Source organism: Coregonus clupeaformis, unplaced genomic scaffold (assembly GCF_020615455.1).
Source record: "Coregonus clupeaformis isolate EN_2021a unplaced genomic scaffold, ASM2061545v1 scaf0015, whole genome shotgun sequence".
NCBI lineage: Eukaryota > Metazoa > Chordata > Actinopteri > Salmoniformes > Salmonidae > Coregonus > Coregonus clupeaformis.
In genome coordinates, this window is record NW_025533470.1 from 1476643 (window position 1) to 1493650 (window position 17008).

The 17008-nt window shown below is 43.5% G+C and overlaps 1 protein-coding gene across 4 annotated transcripts in view; it reads left to right on the plus strand.

Moving 5' to 3' along the window:
* LOC121559987 (protein FAM193B) overlaps nucleotides 1–11003 on the plus strand; it is a 36494-nt gene extending 25491 nt beyond the window's left edge. For 2 of the 4 annotated variants that reach the window (XM_041873025.2, XM_041873028.2), the window contains 4 exons: nucleotides 37–315; nucleotides 6024–7218; nucleotides 8465–8540; nucleotides 8755–11003. In XM_041873025.2, the coding sequence (XP_041728959.1) occupies nucleotides 37–315; nucleotides 6024–7218; nucleotides 8465–8540; nucleotides 8755–8851 (1647 nt within the window). In that variant the 3' untranslated portion in view covers nucleotides 8852–11003. The remainder of the gene's footprint in view (nucleotides 1–36; nucleotides 316–6023; nucleotides 7219–8464; nucleotides 8541–8754) is intronic. The other 2 variants (XM_041873026.2, XM_041873027.2) reach the window with 2 other exon arrangements.
* The last annotated feature ends 6005 nt before the right edge of the window (nucleotides 11004–17008 follow it).

Below are 17008 nucleotides of genomic sequence, written 5' to 3' on the forward strand. Positions count from 1 at the left end.
TGTCTAACCATCCGTCTCTCTCTCTCCCCACCTCAGGAGAAGCAGACCCAGGTGGGTAGTGGTGATTGTGAGGAAGCTGGCAGTGACCCCCCCTCCACCTCTCCAGACCCAGACCACCCCAGCCAGGAGGAGGGGGATGTGGACGGGGAGGAGGGTGAGGACCCAGACCTCCCCAGCCAGGAGGAGGGGGATGTGGACGGGGAGGAGGGTGAGGACCCAGAGGCTAGTCGGCTGTTGGAGTGGCCTCAGCTGGAACTAGAGAGGGTCAACTCCTTCCTGACCTCTCGGCTAGAGGAGATCAAAAACACCATCAAGGTAAGGATAGATGCGTCCCAAATGGCACCCTATTAATAGCAAGAATTTCAGAAAGTGTCTGTGTCACAAATGGCACTAAATAGTGCACTACCCTAAATCATGCACTACCTTTGACCAGGGCCCATGGGGAGAATATAGGGGACAGGGTGCCATCTGGGACTCAGTTGATCACTGTCCATAGGGCACTATAAAATCGGTCATGCTGAGAACGCGGACGAAATTCAACAATATAAAAAAATTGTATTGAACTTAGTAGAAAATGTATTAATTTACCCAAGATTATGACATGAACAAAATGCATCAGTGATTAGTATTGTCCTTTAACTTTCTGAAGAGGCAACACAGGAATGCCCCTTGATGTACCAGTACACCCCCTGGACAGGACACTAGTCTATCTCCTGTTTCTGTAGTGAGACAGCTTGATGTACCAGTACACCCCCTGGACAGGACACTAGTCTATCTCCTGTTTCTGTAGTGAGACAGCTTGATGTACCAGTACACCCCTGGACAGGACACTAGTCTATCTCCTGTTTCTGTAGTGAGACAGCTTGATGTACCAGTACACCCCCTGGACAGGACACTAGTCTATCTCCTGTTTCTGTAGTGAGACAGCTTGATGTACAGGACACCCCCTGGACAGGACACTAGTCTATCTCCTGTTTCTGTAGTAGAGACAGCTTGATGTACCAGTACACCCCCTGGACAGGACACTAGTCTATCTCCTGTTTCTGTAGTGAGACAGCTTGATGTACAGTACACCCCTGGACAGGACACTAGTCTATCTCCTGTTTCTGTAGTGAGACAGCTTGATGTACCAGTACACCCCCCTGGACAGGACACTAGTCTATCTCCTGTTTCTGTAGTGAGACAGCTTGATGTACAGTACACCCCTGGACAGGACATTAGTCTGTCTCCTGTTTCTGTAGTGAGACAGCTTGATGTACAGTACACCCCCTGGACAGGACACTAGTCTATCTCCTGTTTCTGTAGTGAGACAGCTTGATGTACCAGGACACCCCCTGGACAGGACACTAGTCTATCTCCTGTTTCTGTAGTGAGACAGCTTGATGTACAGTACACCCCCTGGACAGGACACTAGTCTATCTCCTGTTTCTGTAGTGAGACAGCTTGATGTACAGTACACCCCCTGGACAGGACGCTAGTCTATCTCCTGTTTCTGTAGTGAGACAGCTTGATGTACAGTACACCCCCTGGACAGGACACTAGTCTATCTCCTGTTTCTGTAGTGAGACAGCTTGATGTACAGTACACCCCCTGGACAGGACACTAGTCTATCTCCTGTTTCTGTAGTGAGACACCTTGATGTGCAGTACACCCCCTGGACAGGACACTAGTCTGTCTCCTGTTTCTGTAGTGAGACAGCTTGATGTACAGTACACCCCCTGGACAGGACACTAGTCTATCTCCTGTTTCTGTAGTGAGGCAGCTTGATGTACAGGACACCCCCTGGACAGGACACTAGTCTATCTCCTGTTTCTGTAGTGAGGCAGCTTGATGTACAGTACACCCCCTGGACAGGACACTAGTCTATCTCCTGTTTCTGTAGTGAGACAGCTTGATGTACAGTACACCCCCTGGACAGGACACTAGTCTATCTCCTGTTTCTGTAGTGAGACAGCTTGATGTACAGTACACACCCTGGACAGGACACTAGTCTATCTCCTGTTTCTGTAGTGAGACAGCTTGATGTACAGTACACCCCCTGGACAGGACACTAGTCTATCTCCTGTTTCTGTAGTGAGACAGCTTGATGTACAGTACACCCCCTGGACAGGACACTTGTCTATCTCCTGTTTCTCCTGTTTCTGTAGTGAGACAGCAGGACACCCCCTGGACAGGACACTAGTCTATCTCCTGTTTCTGTAGTGAGACAGCAGGACACCCCCTGGACAGGACACTAGTCTATCTCCTGTTTCTGTAGTGAGACAGCAGGACACCCCCTGGACAGGACACTAGTCTATCTCCTGTTTCTGTAGTGAGACAGCAGGACACCCCCTGGACAGGACACTAGTCTATGGCAGGGCCTATTGTATTGATGTTTGTCTATTTATTTATATATCGTATCTTACATATTATTAGTCACACATTGTCTACTGCAGTGTTCGCCAACCTTTTCTGATTTAAGATCACTTTCTGGGATCTACTGCTCTGATGTATTTATTTATACGTAAACCTACGCAACATTAACCTATTTATTTATACGTAAACCTACGCAACATTAACCTATTTATTTATACGGAAGCCTACGCAACATTAACCTATTTATTTATACGTAAACCTACGCAACATTAACCTATTTATTTATACGGAAGCCTACGCAACATTAACCTATTTATTTATACGTAAACCTACGCAACATTAACCTATTTATTTATACGGAAGCCTACGCAACATTAACCTATTTATTTATACGGAAGCCTACGCAACATTAACCTATTTATTTATACGTAAACCTACGCAACATTAACCTATTTATTTATACGTAAACCTACGCAACATTAACCTATTTATTTATACGGAAGCCTACGCAACATTAACCTATTTATTTATACGTAAACCTACGCAACATTAACCTATTTATTTATACGTAAACCTACGCAACATTAACCTATTTATTTATACGTAAGCCTACGCAACATTAACCTATTTATTTATACGGAAGCCTACGCAACATTAACCTATTTATTTATACGTAAACCTACGCAACATTAACCTATTTATTTATACGGAAGCCTACGCAACATTAACCTATTTATTTATACGTAAACCTACGCAACATTAACCTATTTATTTATACGTAAACCTACGCAACATTAACCTATTTATTTATACGGAAGCCTACGCAACATTAACCTATTTATTTATACGTAAACCTACGCAACATTAACCTATTTATTTATACGGAAGCCTACGCAACATTAACCTATTTATTTATACGTAAACCTACGCAACATTAACCTATTTATTTATACGGAAGCCTACGCAACATTAACCTATTTATTTATACGGAAGCCTACGCAACATTAACCTATTTATTTATACGTAAACCTACGCAACATTAACCTATTTATTTATACGTAAACCTACGCAACATTAACCTATTTATTTATACGAAGCCTACGCAACATTAACCTATTTATTTATACGTAAACCTACGCAACATTAACCTATTTATTTATACGTAAACCTACGCAACATTAACCTATTTATTTATACGTAAGCCTACGCAACATTAACCTATTTATTTATACGGAAGCCTACGCAACATTAACCTATTTATTTATACGTAAACCTACGCAACATTAACCTATTTATTTATACGGAAGCCTACGCAACATTAACCTATTTATGTATACGTAAACCTACGCAACATTAACCTATTTATTTATACGTAAACCTACGCAACATTAACCTATTTATTTATACGGAAGCCTACGCAACATTAACCTATTTATTTATACGTAAACCTACGCAACATTAACCTATTTATTTATACGGAAGCCTACGCAACATTAACCTATTTATTTATACGTAAACCTACGCAACATTAACCTATTTATTTATACGTAAACCTACGCAACATTAACCTATTTATTTATACGGAAGCCTACGCAACATTAACCTATTTATTTATACGTAAACCTACGCAACATTAACCTATTTATTTATACGTAAACCTACGCAACATTAACCTATTTATTTATACGGAAGCCTACGCAACATTAATCTATTTATTTATACGTAAACCTACGCAACATTAACCTATTTATTTATACGTAAGCCTACGCAACATTAACCTATTTATTTATACGTAAACCTACGCAACATTAACCTATTTATTTATACGGAAGCCTACGCAACATTAACCTATTTATTTATACGTAAACCTACGCAACATTAACCTATTTATTTATACGGAAGCCTACGCAACATTAACCTATTTATTTATACGTAAACCTACGCAACATTAACCTATTTATTTATACGGAAGCCTACGCAACATTAATCTATTTATTTATACGTAAACCTACGCAACATTAACCTATTTATTTATACGTAAGTCTACGCAACATTAACCTATTTATTTATACGTAAACCTACGCAACATTAACCTATTTATTTATACGTAAACCTACGCAACATTAACCTATTTATTTATACGGAAGCCTACGCAACATTAACCTATTTATTTATACGTAAACCTACGCAACATTAACCTATTTATTTATACGGAAGCCTACGCAACATTAACCTATTTATTTATACGTAAGCCTACGCAACATTAACCTATATATTTTTTAACCAGTTCTGTAGTAATGAGGTTAGTGCAGTAGGCTATGGGTTAGTGCAGTAGGCTATGGGTTAGTGCAGTAGGCTATGGGTTAGTGCAGTAGGCTATGGGTTAGTGCAGTAGGCTATGGGTTAGTGCAGTAGGCTATGGGTTAGTGCAGTAGGCTATGGGTTAGTGCAGTAGGCTATGGGTCCAGGACGTTATCACTGCATGTTGGCTGTGCTTGAATTGCCCTGCCAATGTTGTTCTCAGACCATTTAGATATTATATTTATTTTTTAATTGAGGCGGCAGGTAGCTTAGTGGTTAAGAGCGTTGTGCCAGTAACCGAAAGGTCGCTGGTTCTAATCCCTGAGCCGACTAGGTGAAAAATCTGTTGAAACCCTGACTAAGGCAGGTTAGCTGTTTATGAAACCCTGACTAAGGCAGTTTAGCTGTTTATGAAACCCTGACTAAGGCAGGTTAGCTGTTTATGAAACTCTGACTAAGGCAGGTTAGCTGTTTATGAAACTCTGACTAAGGCAGGTTAGCTGTTTATGAAACCCTGACTAAGGCAGGTTAGCTGTTTATGAAACTCTGACTAAGGCAGGTTAGCTGTTTATGAAACCCTGACTAAGGCAGGTTAGCTGTTTATGAAACCCTGACTAAGGCAGGTTAGCTGTTTATGAAACCCTGACTAAGGCAGGTTAGCTGTTTATGAAACCCTGACTAAGGCAGGTTAGCTGTTTATGAAACCCTGACTAAGGCAGTTTAGCTGTTTATGAAACCCTGACTAAGGCAGGTTAGCTGTTTATGAAACCCTGACTAAGGCAGGTTAGCTGTTTATGAAACCCTGACTAAGGCAGGTTAGCTGTTTATGAAACCCTGACTAAGGCAGTTTAGCTGTTTATGAAACCCTGACTAAGGCAGGTTAGCTGTTTATGAAACCCTGACTAAGGCAGGTTAGCTGTTTATGAAACCCTGACTAAGGCAGGTTAGCTGTTTATGAAACTCTAAGGCAGGTTAGCTGTTTATGAAACCCTGACTAAGGCAGGTTAGCCGTTTATGAAACCCTGACTAAGGCAGTTTAGCTGTTTATGAAACCCTGACTAAGGCAGGTTAGCTGTTTATGAAACCCTGACTAAGGCAGGTTAGCTGTTTATGAAACTCTGACTAAGGCAGGTTAGCTGTTTATGAAACCCTGACTAAGGCAGGTTAGCTGTTTATGAAACCCTGACTAAGGCAGTTTAGCTGTTTATGAAACCCTGACTAAGGCAGTTTAGCTGTTTATGAAACCCTGACTAAGGCAGGTTAGCTGTTTATGAAACTCTGACTAAGGCAGTTTAGCTGTTTTAATAAACTTATTTCCGCTTTTCTTCTCTTTTCTAAAATAAAAACGTTGACCTTTGACCTTGCAGGACTCTATCCGGGCCTCGTTCTCCATGTACGACCTCAACCTGGATGTGAATGACTTCCCTAAGAAGGCTGCTACTCTGGAGGGCAACCATCTTCTCTCCCACCTCAACGGCTCCTCCTGCTCTGACCTGCAGCAGATAGACCTAGACCTGGCCCCTCTCTCCCTGGGTACCTTCAAGAGTCATCTGGACCTGGTCAAAGGCTGGGAGGAGGCCCATCCCCGGGACCACTCCCCCATCGGACCCATCTCACCCCTGGCTAGTGCTACTGTACCTGGGGTAGGGGGACCAGGGGCTGCGGCTGGTACTGGGGCGAAGGATGTTCACAGGCTCCACACCACCCCCAGCCTCTCCAAGCTGATCCGGGTGCGCACCCCAGAGAGTTGCCCCTCTGCTAGGCCTGAGAATAAACACCAGGCCCCTGCTTCGACCCAGACCCAGGCCTCCACCACGGTGGCTAAGCCTAAAGAGGAGGCCCCAGCGGAGCCCAACAACATTACTCCTGGGGCTAATGCTGGGGCTGGCAAGAACATTACTCCCCCTACTCCTGGGGCTGGGGTTAATGCTGGGGCTGGCAAGAACACTTCTACTCCTGGGGCTGGGGTTAATGCTGGGGCTGGCAAGAACACTTCTACTCCTGGGGCTGGGGTTAATGCTGGGGCTGGCAAGAACACTTCTACTCCTGGGGCTGGGGTTAATGCTGGGGCTGGCAAGAACATTACTCCCCCTACTCCTGGGGCTGGGGTTAATGCTGGGGCTGGCAAGAACACTTCTACTCCTGGGGCTGGGGTTAATGCTGGGGCTGGCAAGCTGAAGAAGGGCAAGAAGCAGCAGCAGCAACGGCAGGACCAGCTACCTCCAGAACAGAACCAGACCAGACCCGGATCCAAAGCAGCTGCAGAGTCTCAGAAAACTGGTTCCAACGCTGGTTCTGGTTCCAAACCACCACCTCACTCAGCTGAGAGCCAGAGAACCGGGCCAACGAGGGCAGAGGAGACCAGGCCCACCCGGCAGCAGGCCACCAACGGGACAGTGAGTAGCGGGGGTGCTCCCAGCGCCCAAAGAGGGAAGGGGGAGGAGCAAGAGGCCAAAGTTCACTCTGTCACCTCAGCCAATCACAACCAAGCCCAGCAGCAGCAACCCAAGGGGAAGAATAAAAAGAACAAGAACAAGGGGGAGAAAACCAGCCGCAACATCGGTACGTTAGTTTAGATAACCCTCGTTGACTGTCTCTTGTGTTATACATGTTGTAGGATGGGAGACATGTCAGGTACGTTAGTTTAGATAACCCTCTAGTTGACTGTCTCTTGTGTTATACATGTTGTAGGATGGGAGACATGTTAGGTACGTTAGTTTAGATAACCCTCTAGTTGACTGTCTCTTGTGTTATACATGTTGTAGGATGGGAGACATGTTAGGTACGTTAGTTTAGATAACCCTTGTTGACTGTCTCTTGTGTTATACATGTTGTAGGATGGGAGACATGTCAGGTACGTTAGTTTAGATAACCCTCTAGTTGACTGTCTCTTGTGTTATACATGTTGTAGGATGGGAGACATGTTAGGTACGTTAGTTTAGATAACCCTTGTTGACTGTCTCTTGTGTTATACATGTTGTAGGATGGGAGACATGTCAGGTACGTTAGTTTAGATAACCCTCTAGTTGACTGTCTCTTGTGTTATACATGTTGTAGGATGGGAGACATGTTAGGTACGTTAGTTTAGATAACCCTCTAGTTGACTGTCTCTTGTGTTATACATGTTGTAGGATGGGAGACATGTTAGGTACGTTAGTTTAGATAACCCTTGTTGACTGTCTCTTGTGTTATACATGTTGTAGGATGGGAGACATGTCAGGTACGTTAGTTTAGATAACCCTCTAGTTGACTGTCTCTTGTGTTATACATGTTGTAGGATGGGAGACATGTTAGGTACGTTAGTTTAGATAACCCTTGTTGACTGTCTCTTGTGTTATACATGTTGTAGGATGGGAGACATGTCAGGTACGTTAGTTTAGATAACCCTCTAGTTGACTGTCTCTTGTGTTATACATGTTGTAGGATGGGAGACATGTTAGGTACGTTAGTTTAGATAACCCTTGTTGACTGTCTCTTGTGTTATACATGTTGTAGGATGGGAGACATGTCAGGTACGTTAGTTTAGATAACCCTCTAGTTGACTGTCTCTTGTGTTATACATGTTGTAGGATGGGAGACATGTCAGGTACGTTAGTTTAGATAACCCTCTAGTTGACTGTCTCTTGTGTTATACATGTTGTAGGATGGGAGACATGTTAGGTACGTTAGTTTAGATAACCCTCGAGTTGACTGTCTCTTGTGTTATACATGTTGTAGGATGGGAGACGTCAGTGTGTCTGATAAAGCTACCAGTCAGCGTTACCGTTCTTTGGTTGTGATGTTTCTGTCACGTTTCTTTCTTCCCCAGACGATGTGTTTCTCCCTAAAGACGTAGACCCAAAAGAAATGGATGAGATTGATCGTGAGGTGGAGTACTTCAAAAGGTAACGCTCAGCCTCTGTGACAATCCAAAACATTTAGGGCCGCTTTACCAAACAGACAGAGATTCTCCATTAAGTGATTCTTAGTCCAATACTAGACATAGTCTCTGTCTGGGGAAACTGGCCCTTGTTTTTGTTTTTTTGCCCCCACCAGCCTCCTGTTCATAGAACCATAGAGTGATATTTCTCTCTCCCTCCATCTCTCTCCTCTCTGTAGGTTTTGCCTTGACTCTGCTAAACAGACCCGCCAGAAGGTTGCAGTAAACTGGTCCAACTTCAGCCTCAAAAAGGTTCCTTCCAACGCAGCCCAGTAACTAACAGGTTCTAGAATGCAGAACCCCCCCAACATAACTATGTCCAGACAACCCCAACGGCCTGAGGCCTCCTTTTTCCTCACCAAGCCGAGGGACCCTGGTGTAACACCATTTTCTATTGGTCAGGACTGCGACGCTATTGGCTCACAGCCAGGGATCATTCACACACGGGGCCGACTGAGACCCGACTCTTTACTGTTTCACAACGAGGGAGATGAGCGATCCAGGTTGAAACATGGAGAACCAAACACCCTTCTGTCTATCAGATCTGATCTACTGCGTACTTCACTATGTAGTTTGGAAAACAGTTACCTTATATAATAAAAAGTGTTTTTATTGTAATTGTGGCACATTTTAAACATTGTTGAAACCCTCTTGGATTGTTATTGGTTGGTTCTATTAGGTGCTTCTGTTCTCCAAAAAGGTACTGACCCACGACTAACTTTTAGTTTACGGTATCTGCCCCCAGCTCTCCCTCAACACACAACCCTCTGTGGATAGGCACCGTTTTAGATGATGAATCGGCTCTAAATTATTTTTTACATTGATCTTAAGTTCAGATCAGAATAGGTGTTATGGTATGGAGGACACGGGCATTTTTAAAACTGTTAAAGCACATTATACTGTCATAGACACCACCATCGTGTGTGGGCAGGTTATCCATACAGGGTTTTGTTCTCTCGTGACCTCAAATCGTACTGCTCCGATTGGGCCAACCTGTCCCCTCAATATGACATCACAGGCTGAACCAACGCTGGTCATTCATTAATGGTTTGTAGCTTCAACATCAAGGCCAAGTTCAAGATGGTGCCCTATTCCCTATGTAGTGCGCTACTTTAGACCAGGCCCCATAGGGCTATAGTAAAAAGTTGTGCACTATATAGGGTTCCATTTGGGATGCAACGATGATGTAGTTTAACAACGTTCCAAACTGTAGGATTCAAACGGCAGTGGATGACATGAAACCCGATGGATCAATAGATTCAATACCCCCTTGTACAATGTTATTATTTTGTATGAAAGTGACAAAAGAAATGGTTTTGTTTTAACAAAATGAACGTTTGCGAAGTAATCAACGACACTAATATAAACTCAAATTATTTTATTTTTTTTATAAAGAAAAGAAGAAAAATCTGGTTACTGTGTTTAACACTTCGATTCGAATCACATCTTGACAAGATGTGTTTTAAATTAAACCAGATTGATTTCTCCCCTGTGTAATCTATAAAAGTCATGGGTATCTTCAGTGGCCAGCCTCCATGTTGTTCAGATATCTGATATCGAGCCATGGTCCATATTTCCCATTGGTTGTTGGTGATGTAACTGCTATCAGAGCTGATATCTTCCCCCGTGGTGGTCTGTGATATAGTTCTATACTGTGGCCATGTTCTCGACACTCTGCGTCTCAAACAGCACCCTATTCCCTATATAGTGCACTACTTGGGGAATAGGGTGCCATTTGGGACGTTGCTCAAGGCTGCCTCATACTGTTGTTTTGACCTCTTAACTCCTGCTCATACAGGATTGTATTAATTAGGTATCAAACGGAAGAAAACAGGCAAAAAAACAGGAAGAGACGACGTGGACTGTTTTTGTTTTCAGTTGGAAAAAGGTCCTCAATCCTCACCTGATTTCAATGTTTGTACATAAAATAAGTGATTTTTAGGGAATTTTAAAACACGTCCGCAATGATGACCTGTCTCTCTGAGGATGGGTGAGGATTTCAACCATGGTACAAAATTCACATTACTCTTGACCTTCTGGTGTCATACACCTCAATAAGTCCCTCTGCTGTCACTGATTCTGCAGTCCTGAACTCTGTTCCCTTTCTGATCAGAAAACAATCAATAGTTTAAGTGACGTTATGAAATAACCGGTATTTCGATGATTCTAAGTTAGTCATCAACATCTGTTTTAAAAGGGTTTCCATTAGATGTTTTTTTTTGTTGTTGTTGAAAATCTGTTATGAAATTTTGTATGCAGTTTATATTCAACTAGAAGACATTATCTTAAAATGTGTGGAATGTAGTATCCTATACCATTAGTGTAGGCCTAAGCCAAGTTGGCTTTTCTGTTTTTTTATTCACTTTTGATACTGTGAAAATCTTTCGTTCAGAAAGATTAAAACATTACAGTTTTGACAAAATAAAGTGTGGCGTTTTATTTCTGAGTGGTTTCAGCTCTAAGAGTTAATGTCTCATGACATGATGCATCATATGAAGTACATTTTGTCCCAGCGTCGTCCAGGGTAGGGGAGGGAACGGCCGGCAGGGATGTAGCTCAGTTGGTAGAGCATGGCGTTTGCAACGCCAGGGTTGTGGGTTCGATTCCCACTGGGGGTATGAAAAATAACAAAATAATACATGTTACTCACTAACTGTAAGTCGCTCTGGATAAGAGCGTCTGCTAAATGACTTAAATGTAAATTCGTTTCATAATTGTCTAATCAATAAGTTATTTTCAACCAAAGTCCTCTTTCAAGGTAATCGCAGACACAGAAGGGCCAGACTTGGTCTGGTTTACACCAGCTCTCGCACTCTTCCTGACAGCTCGCTGGGAAAAATGAATGGGGAAATAATGGGGTTTTGGAATAAACGCTGAAAATAAGGTCCGAGGTAAACAGGCTTAGGAGATCTTATACGTTTTGTGTTTATTTAGCCTTGTGTTTTATTACACATTCTTATTTTCGGCGTTTATCCAAAAAAACGCCATTCATTTTCCTCATTGCCTTTGTCCAACGAACCAGGGCACAGTTATCGCCTACACAGACGCGTCATAAACCCCAGCGGTAAAACACCGTAATGGTTCCAAATGTGTTTGCGTTGGGGATTTTAGGACAACTTCATATAAGGTCTGTGTTTCGTGTAGGCTTACCCTGGCGTAACGTTTTCATAGCCATGTTATTTGTTTTAGCAATATATTAGCCTCAATTTACTCAACAAAAAAAATTAAAAATGCTAATTAGCAACAGAGAAGACCACAGCAAGACTACAAATTCCTGCACGTCATCTCTAGAAGACACTTTCCCCCTTTCTCGGTCTGAGCTAGCCAGTGACCACACTTTAGTTATCTGGTTAGCAAAGCAGTAGATAAAAAAAAATATTTTGGTTTTTACTTAGCCTAAATAATTGTTTGTACAGTACTTTGGTGTCTATTTCAGCCATAGTGTTTTTCAAGGATGAGCATCAGAGCATTACAAAGGGGAGAACACTATAAGTCTGGCCATGTGGAGAGGTGCAGCTACAGTGAGGGCCAATTTACCGGTTTGGCGTGAGGGATACACTTTATCCTGTGTCTGAGTGTAGCTAATAAGTTTGTGCATCTTAGCAGTAATGTGTTTTATACATGCTGTCAACTTACTACAAGGAAAGAGACACTTTATCAATTATATAATCGTTAACCAGATTAACCCGGATACCAGATTTTAGATGAATGCACAACGCCGTTCTAGAATGTTGTCATTGATGTGAATGATTCTAAAATTCTATTGACATCCACCCTGTATTGTAGTTTCATGACCAGAGACAAATCTTCAAAAGGCACAGTATTTATTTATTCAGAGTGGTACATGCATTCACACAGTCAAGTGATAAAATCCCAAATTATCAATTAAAAGTTTATGGAAAAACTGCACTTGTCCTCATGAAAATTACAGTTTATTAAATATTCTACAGCTGTAATGTCACCAATCAAAATCAAACTTTATTTATATAGCACATTTCTTACAACAAATGTATTTCAAGGTGTTCAAAGTCATGCGTTGAAAGGCATGTGGCACTTAACGCCCTTCCTCTTGGCAGGTATTTTAGGTGACCAGGGGATTCTCTCTACCGCATGCGAATGCTCCCGTGGAGCTCATAAGTGTAGCCATGCGGCTGCATTGGCTGTTTGCGGTTCACAATATCGGACGTGGAATGTGAGTGTAGGGAAGCCAGCCGTGGCCCAACCAGGTGCAGCCAGAGGAGGACCTGTACCCAGACGAAGTCTACAACCCTCTGTCCAGAGAGCCCACAGAGGAGGACCTGTACCCAGACGAAGACTACAACCCTCTGTCCCGAGAGCCCACGTGGAGGACCTGTACCCAGACGAAGTCTACAATCCTCTGTCCCGAGAGCCCATGTGGAGGACCTGTACCCAGACGAAGTCTACAACCCTCTGTCCCGAGAGCCCACGTGGAGGACCTGTACCCGGCCGAAGTCTACAACCCTCTGTCCCGAGAGCCCACGTGGAGGACCTGTACCCGGCCGAAGACTACAACCCTCTGTCCCAGGAGCCCACGTGGAGGACCTGTACCCAGACGAAGTCTACAACCCTCTGTCCCAGGAGCCCACGTGGAGGACCTGTACCCAGACGAAGACTACAACCCTCTGTCCCAGGAGCCCACGTGGAGGACCTGTACCCAGACGAAGACTACAACCCTCTGTCCCGAGAGCCCACGTGGAGGACCTGTACCCAGACGAAGTCTACAACCCTCTGTCCCGAGAGCCCACGTGGAGGATCTTCAGTAGCTAAGGAACTGTCTCCGGGGCAGGTTCAGTGGAATGGCATGGCTCCTTGAACCTGAGCCAGAACAACCACTACCCTCCCCGGTCATCCCTGTCTGTACCGGACGCTGTTAAAAAACAAGGGCAAGATCATGAGAACCATACACAAACATACCGCCTCCGTGAAGACCATCCTTACTGGCACCAGGTCAGCGCCACATCACTGGACGGGACACCGGCTTCTTCGTTGTGTGGCCCACCAAAGCCTCCATTACCATCCCGACTGACGACCTCTGAAAGACTCGTATTGCTCCTCCTGTCAGTACCTGTTTTCAGGGAAGCCAAATGGTCCAAATATATTCCACATAGTTCATACACACACACTAGCCTCCCAGAATAGGTTATATTACATACAAGTTTTGCTCAAAGCAGCCAACTAAAGTAATGCAGTTAACTTTATCATGGGCACAGTAGGGATTTATATCTGTGATGTTTAAATGATGGTCTTACCCCCCCAGAGTGAGAGAGAGTAAATCACTTCCAGCAGATCTCCGTGCTGGCATTGAACAGGCATTGCTTCTCGTGACCCGATGTTACGCATGTCCAGTGGCGATTTTAGCATGTAAATCATGGTGGGGTAAACTCAAAAAATAAAATTGGGATGCATGCCAGCAAAGCCACAACACAACACTACATTAATTGCACTATAACGGTGACCACAAACTGTTAGGGCCTCCATAAAGCTGTCCCAACAGCAGATTCCCAACACCTTACCACTGCTACACCTGGCTATCAGCGGAGCCTTGTCTGGCAGCGAAACAGTTCATTCAGCCTCATTTACTGCCTTAAAAAAAAAACATAGCTGATATGGCTGATTTGCTTAAACAGATGTGGTTTCCACTGACAATTGAGATGTACAAACTATGGCATAAGGGGACGACGAGCGGATAAGAGGCAATCTGTAATTTAGATTAAGACATTAATGAGCGAGCTAGGACGGACGTAGTCAATATAACTATTTGTTCAGCACTTTTGAAATGTACAGCGACAGAATTCAGAACATGGGCCGTTCTTACAGTGTTCTCCCTGTACACCAAGTCAGAACCGTAGGATGAATAAAGGGGGCATATAAGCAGACAATGAAAGCTCTTACAATATTCAATGATTACATTTCTCTAAAACAGGCTATAGGCTACATATGCACCACCAAGTCAGAACAGTAGGCTAAATTATGAGGGGGAAAGGGACCAAATTATTAGGGTGAGGAACATGGGCTACTAACAGCTTACTACACAACATACACTTAGTATTACTTTCTTAGCTACAGTATACATATCTCCCTGGCATATTACATCATTTATGCAGCAGCATACAATACATTTTTTGGACTCACCTTGTTGTGCTGTGCTCACTTGAACAGGAATGTGGCGCGACGGTCCTTCATGGGCAAATTTTGTCATTAAACTTTGTCATCAAAGTCTGGCATTCTCCGGATTTATGGTGCTTTCAAGACAACTGGGAACTCTGGAAAAAAACAAAGTCGAATCATGATGACGTCAGTGATCTTAAGGTCGGAGCTCTAGAAAGAGGCCTGAGTTCCCGACTTGGATGGAGTTGGATGACCGTTCAAAACATATTTTCCCAATACGTTTTCTTCCGAGTTCCCAGTTGTTTTGAACTCACTGAAGTCTGATATTTCCCAGTTCCGAGTTTCCAGTTGTTTTGAGCGTGGCAGAAATCATGCTGGATTGACAGCATGGCCAATGTTGAATGTTTATCCTTTTAAGCTTGGACAAGAGACCCTTAAACCCAGACTTGGACCACACATCCACTCCACTGAATAGCAGGCTAGTGATTGCTTTGCAATGCTTGCAGTTAGCCACTGATTCCTTCCAAACCACTCATTGTTGAATTTGCGATTTCCAACTTGTTGTGTAATGTTTATGTCCAATGGCCGACGAGCCATACGCTTGATCTATAATCCCTCTTCATATGACAAGGATTGAAAAGGATTTGCCATTAGATTGTCGACTTGATTCACTGCTAGCTTGCTAGATAAGATATTGAAAGTATGATGTTGACATGATCAGTCCAATCAAAGCTACGGAGCCTTCTTGGATGGGACCTTCTAATGTAACTCTATGGCAGCACCCAAGAGGCTTGAATTTTCGAGCTCTACCTGTAGATTTTGCAGCGACGTAGTGTCCACCTGAGTCATAGAACACTGAGCCAATCACGGGGCAAATAGAGAACATTACCAACCCCTACGCTCTGTATTTTCCGCTGAGCATCCTGACTGGTTGCATCACTGCCTGGTATGGCAACTGCTCGGCCTCCGACCGCAAGGCACTACAGAGGGTAGTGCGTACGGCCCAGTACATCACTGGGGCCAAGCTTTCTGCCATCCAGGACCTCTACACCTGGCGGTGTCAGAGGAAGGCCCTCAAAATGGTCAAAGACTCCAGCCACCCTAGTCATACACTGTTCTCTCTGCTACCACACGGCAAGCGGTAACGGAGCGCCAAGTCTAGGTCCAAAAGGCTTCTTAACAGCTTCTACCCCCAAGCCATAAGACTCCTGAACAGCTAATCATGGCTACCCAGATTATTTGCTTTGCATTGATTTGGCTGCCCCACCACCACAGAAAGCACTGAGCTGAAACAGCTGCATTTTGGATCTGCCTTACTCAAGAAAGCTCTTATGCTGCTTTATTAACTCAATTATTATTATTATTTTTACATTGTTTGCAAACTGATATGTGACACGTATTAATGCCAAAATAACATTCAAAACAGGCAAAAAATATGTATATATAAAAGTACAGTACCAGTCATAGGTTTGGACACCTACTCATTTAAGGGTTTTTCTTTATTTTTTTACTATTTTCTACATTGTAGAATAATAGTGAAGACATCAAAACTATGAAGTAACACATGGAATCATGTAGTAACCAAAGAAGTGTTCAATCAAAATATATTTTATATTTGAGATTCTTCAAAGTAGCCACCATTTGCCTTGATGCCAGCTTTGCACACTCTTGGCATTCTCTCAACCAGCTTCATGAGGAATGCTTTTCCAACAGTCTTGAAGGAGTTCCCACATATGCTGAGCACTTGTTGGCTGCTTTTCCTTCACTCTAAGGTCCAAACCATCTCAATTGAGTTGAAGTCGGGTGATTGTGGAGGCCAGGTCATCTGATGCAGCACTCCATCACTCTCCTTGGTCAAATAGCCCTTACACAGCCTGGAGGTGTGTTTTGGGTCATTGTTCTGTCGAAAAACAAATGATAGTCCCACTAAGCGCAAACCAGATGGGATAGCATATCGCTGCAGAATGCTGTGGTAGCAATGCTGGTTAAGTGTGCCTTGAATTCTAAATCAATCACTGACAGTGTCACCAGCAAAGCACCCCTACACCATCACACCACCTCCATGCTTCACGGTGGGAACCACACATGCAGAGATCATCCGTTCACCTACTCTGCGAGAAACTCTGGTTGGAACCAAATATCTCAAATTTGGACTCAGATTTCCACCGGTCTAATGTCCATTGCTTGTGTTTCTTGGCCCAAGCAAGTCTCTTCTTATTATTGGTGTCCTTTAGTAGTGGTTTCTTTGCAGCAATTCGACCATGAAGGCCTGATTCACACAGTCCCCTCTGAACAGTTGATGTT